At 48.6% G+C, this 13,765-nt stretch overlaps 1 protein-coding gene across 1 annotated transcript in view; it reads right to left on the bottom strand.

The window, feature by feature from the left end:
• Window positions 1-433: 433 nt before the first annotated feature.
• slc34a2a (solute carrier family 34 member 2a) overlaps window positions 434-13,765 on the bottom strand; it is a gene marked incomplete at both ends in the record, with an annotated part of 31,882 nt that continues 18,550 nt past the window's right edge. The window contains 4 exons of the mRNA XM_084318262.1: window positions 434-991; window positions 2,390-2,514; window positions 2,608-2,724; window positions 2,961-3,128. Coding sequence (XP_084174388.1) covers window positions 434-991; window positions 2,390-2,514; window positions 2,608-2,724; window positions 2,961-3,128 — 968 coding nt within the window. The remainder of the gene's footprint in view (window positions 992-2,389; window positions 2,515-2,607; window positions 2,725-2,960; window positions 3,129-13,765) is intronic.

Here is a 13,765-nt window from a genome sequence, read left to right as displayed (position 1 = left end):
TGATTAAGTCAGATGCATATTCATCCATAATTCATAATCCAACTCCATATTCCTTGAATACAATTATTATTATTATTATTTTCAAAATAACCTTTTCCTAAGTTACACCTTAAAACGATGCATTGAGGACATCAGTAATACACAATAATATAAACATTTGGTATCACAATAAAAGTTGAAAGAAGCTATAAAAGATTAAGAATGTCACTGAATGATCAAGTCTGTGCGCACTGATACAACTTAAAAAGTTGGTAGGTAGGTAGACAAGTATGATATCTATAAATTAGTTATTAACACTATCCATTTGTTATAACAGGACCGTACTGTATACACACTATGTAGCATAGTACTGTGCAGCAAGTTACTAGTATCCTTTTGTATGTCAACAAATTGATATCAACAACTTAAAAGCTTCCGACATATGACCTCAATCTTAAAGCTGGGTTGATTTAACAATCTCAAGTTGTGTCTCTTTCTCATTTTCCAAATCCTGCTCTGTGCTCATCGCCAGGTTGTCGTACGTCTCCATCACCTTTCTCTTCGCTTCCTCAAACCCTTCATCGTCTCTCTGTTTCTGGTCGGCCTGGCAGCACTTGCAGCAGCAGCAGCACGTAGCGGTAATTATAGTGACCACTTTGTCCCATGGTTCCAGAGAGTGGGCCCAGAGGGGTAAGAAGTCCCAGGACCGCAGGCACGCCGGCAGCCACCCGGGGCGCCGCTTCTGTATCACATTGATGACCACTATGACGATCACCATGACCACCAGGGGCACGAGCACGCCCACCAACACCTCCCAGCCGGCCACGGACAGGCCGAAGACGGAGAGGGGCAGGACGAAGAAACAGAGGAGGATGTAGACGCCAGCGAACCAGCGGTAGGAGGCGGTGATGTTGCCCAGTCCTCTAGCCAGTCGGATGGGGATGCGGGTGAAGGGGATGGGATACCAGAGGAGGATGCCTGAGATGTTGAACAGGAAGTGGACCAAGGCGATCTGGAGGAGGAGGGAGTGGAGAGTGAAAGTAAGTAATGTACACTGTCTGTGTACTGGTCACACATGATTATGGTACGTGTGTGTGTGTGTGTGTGTGTGTGTGTGTGTGTGTGTGTGTGTGTGTGTGTGTGTGTGTGTGTGTGTGTGTGTGTGTGTGTGTGTGTGTGTGTGTGTGTGTGTGTGTGTGTGTGTGTGTGTGTGTGTGTGTGTGTGTGTGTGTGTGTGTGTGTGTGTGTGTGTGTGTGTGTGTGTGTGTGTGTGTGTGTGTGTGTGTGTGTGTGTGTGTGTGTGTGTGTGTGTGTGTGTGTGTGTGTGTGTGTGTGTGTGTGTGTGTGTGTGTGTGTGTGTGTGTGTGTGTGTGTGTGTGTGTGTGTGTGTGTGTGTGTGTGTGTGTGTGTGTGTGTGTGTGTGTGTGCGTGTGTTTAGCCCTAAGCATCAACATTCCATTATGAAAATGAATGCTCAAAGTAAATATATATAGTACCATTTTGAAGATAACAACTAGGGCTTTCAAATGATATAAAATATCTGTATGATTATCATGATTATTATTCATATCTTTCATATTTGATACAGAAATTATTACAAAAATCTTGTCCGGCCACCACATTTCAACAAACAACTGCATTTTCAACCACTTTACAGACAAGCTAGCAGGAAACTTAGAGGGTATGTATATAGACAATTATGTGGGCAATATAGAACAGCTGACAGATTAGAAATATCATCTATTGTTCAAAGGTTATGATAATTATAGTGATAGTAATAAAACAATTCCGTCTGAAAATTTACTTGAAGGGGTTTATGATGAATATCTGTTTGAATATCTGACGCTGGCCACTACAGACTGGTAGACTACTATAGTCCATGGGCCAGACCAGATATCGGCAGTGTTGTGCTAGTTACTGAAAAATAGTAACTCACTTACTTTACTAGTTACTTCATTTCAAAAGTAACTCAGTTACTTTATTAGTTACTTACACTCAAAAGTAATGTGTTACTGTTAAAAATATATATTTAATTGCTCCCATCAATGCCCTTACAGATTCTTACAGTCAAAATCTTTTGATCAACTTGACAGTTTCCATTAATTTGCATTCACATCACTGAACTTTGCTAAGCAATGTGTTCTATATACTATACAAACAAAGAATGGGTACAATACAGGTGTGTGTAGGTGTGTGTGTGTGTGTGTGTAGGTGTGTGTGTAGGTGTGTAGGTGTGTGTGTGTGTGTGTGTGTGTGTGTGTGTGTGTGTGTGTGTGTGTGTGTGTGTGTGTGTGTGTGTGTGTGTGTGTGTGTGTGTGTGTGTGTGTGTGTGTGTGTGTGTGTGTGTGTGTGTGTGTGTGTGTGTGTGTGTGTGTGTGTGTGTGTGTGCGTGCATGCTTGAAAAGCTGACCTGTAGAGCGTTACCCAGTGTGTCTCCTGGACTGGCCATGGCTGCCAGTATAGCTGTGGTGGTTGTGCCAATATTTGACCCCAGCGACAATGGGTACGCTCTCTCTAGGCTGATCACACCAATACCTGCTCAAAGAGAGGGAACAATTGTACACCACATGATGGGTGGATGGGTGGAAGAATGGAAGAATGGAAGAATGGATGGATGGATGTACTCACCAACGAGTGGAGTGATAGCAGATGTGAATACAGAGCTGCTCTGGACAATGAATGTCATTCCAGCCCCGACCAGAATGGCAATATAACCAGTTACCCAGGCGAATGGGAATGGGAAGTCTGTGAGAAAACACACACACACACACACACACACACACACACACACACACACACACACACACACACACACACACACACACACACACACACACACACACACACACACAGACACACACACACACACACACACACACACACACACACACACACACACACACACACGTTTATGGGAAGCATTTCTCACAAATAATTCCTATATTTTGCACTCCATGAAGTACAATGGCTGAGGCACTAACCAGTATTGATGATCTTCTTGATGACCACGGCCACCTGGCCCTTCAGCATGGAGTTGAGCAGCTTGACGATGAGGACCAGACAGGAGCAGAGCACCAGCAGAGACAGAGCCAGCAGGATCAGACCCACAGCCAGGTCAGACAGATTCACGTGTGCAAACAGGTGTTTGCCTAAAGAGGGATGATGAGGAAAAAAACAACTTTGCATTTAATGTATATGACCGTCAGTCACTCATAGACATTGGATTAAGTAACACATACCAACTGGATTGCTCTCTGGATCGGCTCGCCGACAAACAACAATGGCCTGCCGAGATCTTGGGTATAAACGACAACGGCCCACGCAAGAAGGGGGGGAGACGGTGAGGAAAGAGGGCCGGCGTCCGAGACAGGCTGCGATCCAGGAGACACAAATGCGCCATTGCCCAGCATATTGTTGGCCAATGTGCAATCAATCGAAAACAAACTGGACGACATCAGAGCAAGGATTCAATTCCAAAGAGACATTAGGGACTGCAATGTTTTCTGCTTCACCGAGACGTGGTTGACGCCGGACGCCCCAAACCGCGCCATTCAACCGGCCGATCACTTTTTCATTCACCGCAAAGACCGTACGGAGGAAGATTCTGGCAAAAAGAGGGGAGGTGGAATAGCCTTCATGTTGAATGACAATTGGTGTGATCCAGGCAACATGAAGGAACTTTCAAACCCCTGCTCCCCAAACCTGGAGTATATAGCCATCAAGTGTCTACCATTCTTTCTCCCGAGAGAATTAACGTCGGAACAGCTAATGTTGACGCTGCTATTGTGGTTGCGGGCGATTTCAACAGCGCTAATCTTAAAAAAGTTTTACCGAATTTCTATCAGCATGTGACTTGTCCCACCAGAGGCGAGAACATATATTAGACCATTGCTACTTGCAATTTAAGAACAGGTACAAGGCTGTTAGCGCATTCGGCAAATCAGATCATGACGCCATCTTTCTTTTACCGGAGTATAAACAAAGTCTCAAGCGCATTCCTGTAGTAACGCGAGAGGTGAAGCGTTGGTCTGTGGAATCAGAGGACATGCTCCCAGCTGCAAGTCAAGTCAAGTCAAGAGTTTTAATTGTCACGGCATACAAGTATACAATGAAATGCGGGTGGTCTTGCCCGCAACGATGTGCAATACAGTGGTACAACATATAATAGAATCCAATAAAAAACAACATTGTGCAATAAACAGGTAACAGGTAACATGGTGTGACATCTCGGTATCTGTACATAGTTATTTACAGAGCATATAGGACATGCTAGGTAGCTTTGGTAGTGCAATACACTGTTCCTGTTATTCTAATTTAAAGTGGCCTTTCCTTTTGGCCATAAGTGTGTGTGTGTGCGGCATGAGTGTGTGCCCGCTCATGTTAAAGTGTTAAGTGGCTGCTAGTGTGTGAGCGTGCACAGCGTGCGTGTCGTGTGTGTGTTCATGTGTGCTTGTGTGTGGATAGTTCAGTGTTCTGTGGCACTCAATGTTCATTGTTCAGGGCTCTGATGGCCTGGGGGAAGAAGCTGAGCCTAAGCCGCTCTGTCCTAGTAGCTGGGGTTCGCAGGCGTCTGCCTGACCTCAGCAGCTGGAACAGGCTGTTATTGGGGTGGTGAGGGTCTTTCATTATCCTGCAGGCTCTGGATTTGCACCTCTTGTTGTATAGAACCTGCAGGGGAGGTAGTGCAATACCCGTGGTACGCTCGGCTGAGCGCACCACTCTCTGTAGGGCCTTCTTGTCCTGTGCCGTGCTGTTTCCATACCAGGCAGTGATGTTTCCGGTCAAGATGCTCTCTACAGCTCCTGAGTAGAAGGACTGGAGTATCTTCCCCGATACTCTGAACTTCCTTAACTGTCTCAGGTGGTAGAGGCGCTGTTTCGCCTTCTTTACTACTGTGTCTATGTGTGTTGACCATGTCAGATCCTCTGAGATGTGGACCCCCAGGTACTTAAAGCTGCTCACCCTGTCCACGGTAGCCCCGTTAATCATCAGTGTTCAAGTTTCAAGTTTCAAGTTTCTTTAATAGTTGTCATACAGAAGTACAGAATACTTTTGTACAAAATGCTTCTTACTGTTGCGCTCCAGAGACTGTGCATGACAAGATAAGTATGAAATAAAAACATAGTAAAAATTAGAAGTAAAAAAAAAAGAGGTCACAGTGTTCAGTTTAGACATATGTACAATGTTCGTAGACGTAGTTACCATACAATATACAATACTGTGCAGTGTACTAATATACAATACTATATAGTGCAAGGCATAAATGGACGAGGTGCAGTTTAGGTACAATTCACAGTAGGTGTACGAGTTGTAGTGCAAATCCTTTATCAATAAATATAAAGTGTAAGTGTGTTTGTGTGATCTAAAGTGTGGAGAGTGGGTGCTGCAGTGTGTTGTTTGTTTGAGTGAGTGTGTGCGTGTGGGTGTGTGTGCTGTGTGCATTTGATGGTTGTTGCATAGTGATTATTGTTCGTTTAGCGATTATTGTTCGTTTAGCAGCCTGATGGCCTGGGGATAGAAGCTCCTTCTGAGTCTTTCTGTGCTCGCCATAAGACTCCGGTATCGCTTGCCTAACGGCAGCAGTTCAAAGAGGCAGTTGTTCGGGTGGCTCGAGTCCTTAATAATTCTCTTAGCCTTCCCCTTGCACCGCTTGTTGTAAATGTTCTGGAGGGTGGGAAGCCCCCCTCTAATTGTGCGTTCGGCTGAACGTGTCACTCTTTGTAGTCTGCTACGGTCTTGTGCAGTGCTATTCCCAAACCAGGAGGTGATGTTGCCGGTCAGGATGCTCTCTATTGTACATGAGTAGAAGTTCCTAAGGATCTTCTGACTGACTTGGAACTTCCTTAGGCGCCTGAGGAAGTAGAGGCGTTGTCGTGCCTTCTTCACAACACTGTCAATGTGTGTGGTCCATGTCAAGTCCTCGGATATGTGGGCTCCGAGGTACTTGAAACTGTTCACTCTCTCAACTGGTGCCCCGTCGATGCTGAGGGGGCTGTAGTCCTTGACCCCCGACCTCCTGAAGTCCACAATCATCTCTTTTGTTTTGCTGACGTTCAGGGAGAGGCAGTTCTCCTGACACCACTGTGACAGGTTCTCTACCTCTTCCAGGTAGGCCCTTTCGTCGTTGGCAGAGATCAGGCCCACCACTACTGTGTCATCAGCAAATTTGATGATGGTGTTGTTGTTCCGCTGTGCTACGCAGTCATGTGTGTACAGGGAGTAGAGGAGGGGGCTCAGAACACAGCCCTGGGGGGCCCCTATGTTGAGCGTGATGGATGAGGAGGTGCAGTTGCCGGCTCTTACCACCTGGGGTCTGCCCGTCAGGAAGTCCAGGACCCACTGGCACAGGTCATAGTTCAAGCCCAGGTCCCTGAGCTTGGCTATGAGTTTGTAGGGGACTATGGTATTGAATGCTGAGCTGTAGTCGATGAACAGCATTCTCACATAGTTCCCCTGCCTCTTGTCCAGATGTGATGCTGCTGTGTGCAGCACATGGGCTATGGCGTCCTCCGTGGACCTGTTGGTGTGTGTGTCTCCTGCTGTCCTCTCCTATAATCCACGATCAGCTCCTTGGTTTTACCAATGTTCAGGAGCAGGCTGTTGTCCTGGCACCAGCGTTCCAGTACCTCAACCTCCTCCCGGTATAGGCCTTCTCGTCGTTGTCCGAGATCAGCCCCACCACCACCGTGTCGTCTGCGAACTTCACTATGGAGTTGGAGCTGAACTTGGCCACACAATCGTGTGTGTAGAGTGAGTACAGCAGGGGGCTTAGAACACAGCCCTGGGGGGACCCGATGCTCAGGGTGATGATGTTGGAGGTCTGACCCCCCACCCTGACCGCCTGGGGTCTTTCACTCAGAAAGTCCAGTACCCAGGCGCTCAGGGCGGAGCTCAGACCCAGCTCGATCAGCTTGTCCACCAGTCTGGTGGGGACTATGGTGTTGAACGCTGAGCTGTAGTCAATGAACAACAGTCTCACATAGCCCCCCTTCTGACGGTCAAGGTGGGAGAGGGTGCTGTGCAGTACCTGGGAGACCGCGTCGTCAGTGGACCTGTTTGTCATGTATGAAAATTGCATAGGGTCCATATCACTGGGGAGGGAGGCACAAATGTGGTCCTTGACCAGCCTCTCAAAACATTTCATGACCACAGAGGTGAGTGCACAGAGGTGAGTGCCACCGGTCTGTAGTCATTTGGACATGTTGGGGAGGGTTTCTTCGGTACAGGGATGATGGTAGACATCTTGAAGCAGGCAGGGACCACTGACTCCGCCAGGGATTGATTAGCTGATGGAGACTCAGTGTTCAGGATAACAGAACATGAGGTGAGGAGGACCTTTAAGAAAGTGAATATCAGGAAGGCCGCTTCAAGGCCCTCGACCTAGCATACCGTGCGGCAAAGGGAACCGCTCCCGCCTACCTCCGGTCAATAGTCTCTAACTACACACCCTCAAGACCCCTACGCTCTGCATCTTCTGGCCGCCTCAGACCTACTCCTATCCAAGCTCCCGGAGGGTCATCAAAGAGAAGTCGCCTATTCTCAGTCCTTGCCCCACAATGGTGGAATGAACTACCCATCCCAGTTAGGACAGCCGAATCCCGTCCAATCTTTTGCCGTCGACTAAAGACTCATTTCTTCAACCATTGTCTGAAATGATTAAAAAAAAAAAAAAAAACTGACTAACCTTACTGTCATGCACTTGTCCTAATAAACTAACCTACACTGTAACACGCAACACTTTGATGGACATTGTTACTCAGCTGATAGAGTTGTACCCTTCTTGCTGTCTTGTCGTACAGAACTTGTAAGTCGCTTTGGATAAAAGCGTCAGCTAAATGACTAAATGTAAATGTAAATGTAAGGCAGCAGGACTGGACGGTATTCCCGGCCGCGTCCTAAAAGTCTGTGCCGACCAATTGGCCCTGGTATTCACTGACATATTTAACCTGTCCTTAGAACAGGCTGTCATCCCCACCTGTCTGAAGAAGTCCACCATTATCCCTGTACCCAAAGAATCCACGCCCGCTTGCCTCAACGACTACTACCCTGTAGCTCTCACCTCCATAGCCATGAAGTGCTTTGAGAAGCTTGTGAAGGGCTACATCTGTTCCTCCCTCCCCATCAACCTGGACCCCTGCAATTTGCATATCGCCCCAACAGGTCCACGGAGGATGCCATAGCTAGGGCTGTCGCGGTAGGACATTTTCTCACCGCAGTTGTGTGTGTGGCTAATCACCGCGGGATGCGGTGGTACCGCACTTCTATGCGAAAAAATTAAAAAATAAATTTTCATTTTCATTTTTTTCATTTATTTTTTTATACCTGTATATATTTTCTTTATTATTAAGACATGCGAGTTTACCCGCGATCGTGATTAGACAAAAATTCTAAGGTCGTAGGAGTCCCGAAACAATTTTAAACATGTTTGATAATCTATCCATTTGTCCCTCAACGTTCTGAAATGTGATAAAAGTAGTAGGGTGTTGCCTGCTCCTTTAAGAGTGATGCGTTGTGGGATATATACTGTAGGTCTACGCAAGCAGTCACACATCCCTTCTCCAACTTAAAACTAACGTTATTTGAGCGAACATTTAATGTTATTATAACACTATTTTAACGTTAGTGAATTTGAATGCACATACATAGCTAGTTAAATATCACAACTTGTGTCATCAATCATTGGGGGAAACGAGCCAATAGCTAACGTCATAGATAGCTAGCCTAATAGCTAACGTTATAGATAGCTAGCCTATAGCTAACATCATAGATAACTAGCCTAATAGCTAGCGTCATAGATAGCTAGCCTAATAGCTAACGTTATAGATAGCTAGCCTATAGCTAACGTCATAGATAGCTAGCCTAATAATGGGAGTGGCTGGCTCTGCGCTGACATGGCTGACATCATACCTCAATGACTGCTCCTACCAAGTGTCATGGAGAGGGACCCTGTCGGCCACCCGCCCCCTGCGGACGGGTGTCCCCCAGGGCTCGGTTCTAGGACCCCTTCTCTTCTCCCTCTACTACACTAAATCACTGAGTAACATTATCACGTCTCATGGCTTCTCCTATCATTGCTATGCCGACGATACTCAACTCTTCCTCTCCTTCCCTCCCTCTGAGCGGATCTCGGCCTGTCTGTCCGACATCTCCGCCTGGATGACGACCAACCACCTCAAACTGAACCTAAGCAAAACAGAATTGCTCCACCTGCCGGCCAAATCCTCCCCCCTGACCGACCTTTCCATCACAGTCGAGAATGCAGCTGTGACCACTTCCCCGACCGCCAAGAACCTTGGTGTTGTCCATGACGACCAGTTGAACTTCTCTGCTCACATCGCAGCGACAACCAGAACCTGCAGATTCCTCCTGAGCAACGTCAGACAAAAGAAGCCACCAACTCCTCGTCCAATCAACAGTCATCTCCCGCCTCGACTACTGCAACGCACTGCTCGCTGGCCTCCCGGCCACTGCCACTAAGCCTCTTCAACTCATTCAGAACGCAGCGGCCCGCCTGATCTCAAACCTACCGAAGTCAGCCCATGTCACCCCACTTTTTAGGGACCTGCACTGGCTCCCCATTGCTGCACGAATCCGCTTCAAGGCCCTCGACCTAGAATACCATGCAGCAAAGGGAACCGCTCCCGCCGAACTACACACCATCAAGACCCCTACGCTCTGCACCTTCTGGCCGCCTCAGACCTACTCCTATCCAAGCTCCGGGAGGGTCATCAAAGAGAAGTTGCCTATTCTCAGTCCTTGCCCCACAATGCTGGAATGAACTACCCACCCCAGTTAGGACAGCCGAAACCCGTCCAATCTTTCACCGTCGACTAACGACGCACTTCTTCAACCATTATCTGAATAAAAAATAAAAAATAAATAAAAGATAAATAAATAAATATCTAACCCTAACTAACCTTACTGTCATGCACTTGTCCTAATAAACTAACCTACAGTACACTGTAGCACTCAACACTTTGATGAACATTGTTACTCAGCTGATAGAGTTGTGCCCTTCCTGATGACTTGTCGTACAGAACTTGTAAGTCGCTTTGGATAAAAGTGTCAGCTAAATGACTAAATGTAAATGTAAATGTAAATGTAACGTTATAGATAGCTAGCCTATAGCTAACGTCATAGCAGCTCGAACTCTCAGTGGCGAGGAGTAACGCGTGGGAGACTCACGCTGCCCCCGCTACTTCCTGTTTCCGCCGCACCGGCGTCACCCAACCGACCTGTAGGAGTCGCTGTCCACAACGTCCAATCCCCACCCACCGGCTTTCCCACCCTCTAACACTTGCCAATTGTGTTAGTATGAACGACCGGCCAGCCGGTAGCAACGCCGAGAGCTGGGCTCGAACCCAGCGTCTCCTGCGTTAGGGGCGAGCGCCTTGCCCACTGCGCCAACCACACGCCCCCTTTCTTTTACCACTGTTGCCGCGGTTGTCTGTTCTCCATCCCGCGGGTGCCTTGACACACCGTGGGATTGCGGTGATGCGGTTACCGCGACAGCCCTAGCCATAGCCTCAGCATCGACGGGGCATCGGTCGAGAGAGTGAACAGTTTTAAGTACCTCGGAGTCCACATATCCAAGGACTTGACATGGACCACACACATTGACAGTGTAGTGAAGACGGCACGGCAACGCCTCTACTTACTTAGGCGCCTAAGTAAGTGAGTCAGAAGATCCTTAAGAACTTCTACTCATGCACAATAGAGAGCATCCTGACTGGCAATATCACCTCCTGGTTTGGGAATAGCACCGCACAAGACCGTAGCAGACTACAGTGAGTGGCCCGTTCAGCCGAACGCACAATTGGAGGTGGGCTTCCCACTCTCCAAGACATTTGCAACAAGCATTGCAGGGGTAAGGCTAAGAGAATAATCAAAGACTCTAGCCACCCAAACAACTGCCTCTTTGAACTGCTGTGGTCAGGCAAGCGATACCGGAGTCTCATGGCAAGCACAGAGAGACTCAGAAGGAGCTTCTATCCCCAGGCCATCAGGATGCTCAACGACAATAACACTATGTAACAAATACAAATACACTCACAGCACACACATCCACATGTACACACTCACTTTAAATAAACAACTCACTGTAGCACCCACTTTACCCACTTTAGAAACTTTAACACACTTTATATTTATTGGTAAAGAGATTTGCATTACAACTCATACCTCATTGCACCTTACCCTAAGTTGTACCCCATCCCATTTCTGCATTGTACTGTATATTGTATTGTAACTCAGTTACTTTTTTTTCTACTCTGTATTGTATTGTATATATGAATATTCAACACTTTTGTTTACACTTGTTTACGTACTTTTGACCTTCTATTTTATACTATTTTATTTTATTGTATTTTATCTAGCACACTCTCAGGAGCAAAACAGGAAAAAGCATTTAATATAAACGTATTCTGTATTTTTGTATGACAACTAATAAAGAAACTTGAACTTGAAACTTGAAACTTGCATTTTGTATGTTTTGTACTGTCTTGTTATGGTATTTGAGCCACAAAATAGTCCAGCATATGGGTGTATTACTCCTTATTTGCTGATAATCAATAAATGTACTGTGTTACACAAGCACATCATTTGTGATAAGCTTGTGAGGATTCGCCTGTTCCCTGAACTTTTCCCTGTCTACTCTCCCTCACCAGCCCTTGCGATGATTTACTCTCCTCTACTCTTCACCAGCCCCCACCCTTGGACTACCTTCACGCAGCTGTCATAGTTTATGATTAGCGCCCCAGAGGGCTTTATATACCTGGACCTCCCTTCCAGTCCTGGTCAGGTCGTTCTGTATCTGTGTTCACTCTGTGTTCATGGAGTTCTGTACGTTACCATCCTGTACGTTACCATCACCTGCCGCGTCTCCGGCGTGAGACGACGTGCCAGCCATCACCACCTGTCGCCGTTTGCCTGGAGTGGGACACCGTCTTCGCTCTCTAATTCTCTACGGGAGGTTTTCCAGTGTTCCCACTCCAGACGTCAAGCCGGCGCGCCATCGCTCCCTATTTCCACGGGAGGATGGCGTATCTTCGCCCCGGTCCCCTGGGACCCCTTTGTTCTGCGTTGCCCGGCCCCCCCGAGGAGGAGGAAGAGGATCTCCGTGCCTGGAGTGGGACACCGCCTTCGCTCTCTAATTCTCTACGGGAGGTTGCCAGTGTTCCCACTCCAGACGTCAAGCCGGCGCGTCATCGCTCCCTATTTCCACGGGAGGATGGCGCCTCTTCCCCCCGGCCTCCGCTGTCGGGCCCCTGTACCAAGTCAAGTCAAGTCTCCGTGCCCGGCCCCCCCGAGGAGGAGGAAGAGGATCTCCGTGCCTGGAGTGGGACACCGCCTTCGCTCTCTAATTCTCTACGGGAGGTTGCCAGTGTTCCCACTCCAGACGTCAAGCCGGCGCGTCATCGCTCCCTATTTCCACGGGAGGATGGCGCCTCTTCCCCCCGGCCTCCGCTGTCGGGCCCCTGTCTCAAGTCAAGTCAAGTCAAGTCTCCGTGCCCGGCCCCCCCGAGGAGGAGGAAGAGGATCTCCGTGCCTGGAGTGGGACACCGCCTTCGCTCTCTAATTCTCTACGGGAGGTTGCCAGTGTTCCCACTCCAGACGTCAAGCCGGCGCGTCATCGCTCCCTATTTCCACGGGAGGATGACGCCTCTTCCCCCCGGCCTCCGCTGTCGGGCCCCTGTCTCCGTACCAGGCCTCCGCCGTCGGGCCCCTGTCCCCGTGACAGGCCTCCGCCGTCGGGCCCCTGTCTCCGTGCCCGGCCCCCGCTGTCGGGCCCCTGTCTCCGTACCAGGCCTCCGCCGTCGGGCCCCTGTCCCCGTGACAGGCCTCCACCGTCGGGCCCCTGCCTCCGTGCCCAGCCTCCGCTGTCGGGCCCCTGTCTCCGTGCCCGGCCCCGCCGTCGGGCCCCTGTCCCCTTGCCAGGCCTCCGCCGTCGGAACCCTGTCCTCATCCCTGTAAGCAGCCCTGGCCCGTAGCCCTGGCCCTTAGCCTTTGTCCCTGACACTTAGCCCTGTCCCTTAGCCTGTTCGCCTCTTAAAGGCACAGTGCCGCATTTTCCTTATTTCCTTGACTCTAGTGTTTTGTGTTCTCCCCTGTTCCCCTCTCCAGTGCCCCTGGTCCTTGACATTTAGCCCTGGCCCTGTCCCTTAGCCCTAGTCCCTTAGCCTGTTCGCCTCTTAAAGGCACAGTGCCGCTTTTTCCATATTTCCTTGACTCTAGTGTTTTTGTGTTCTCCCCTGTTCCCCTCTCCAGTGCCCCTGGTCCTGGTCCTTGACATTTAGCCCTGGCCCTGTCCCTTAGCCCTAGTCCATTAGCCTGTTCGCCTCTTAAAGGCACAGTGCCGCATTTTCCTTATTTCCTTGACTCTAGTGTTTTTGTGTTCTCCCCTGTTCCCCTCTCCAGTGCCCCTGGTCCTGGTCCTTGACATTAGCCCTGGCCCTGTCCCTTAGCCCTAGTCCCTTAGCCTGTTCGCCTCTTAAAGGCACAGTGCCGCATTTTCCAGTTTTCCTTGACTCTAGTGTTTTTGTGTTCTCCCATAAAGGGACTGTTCCGCCTTTTGTTCTATAATAAAGATTTGCCCTGTTTTGGCTTACTCTCATACCTGTCTTGTGTTGTGCGATTGGGGTCGGTTACAAACCATAACAAAGCTGCGACCAACCTGGCTATGATTATAAAAATATCAAATTTAGCACACACATTAGCTAACATTGACAACTTTTGATGCTATACGTAATGTTTACTAGCTGACAATTACATCATAATGCGTAATTCA

This window comes from Notolepis coatsorum (assembly GCF_963971535.1).
Source record: "Notolepis coatsorum genome assembly, chromosome: 7".
Lineage (NCBI taxonomy): Eukaryota > Metazoa > Chordata > Actinopteri > Aulopiformes > Paralepididae > Notolepis > Notolepis coatsorum.
This window is presented reverse-complemented; position numbering and strand designations above follow the sequence as displayed.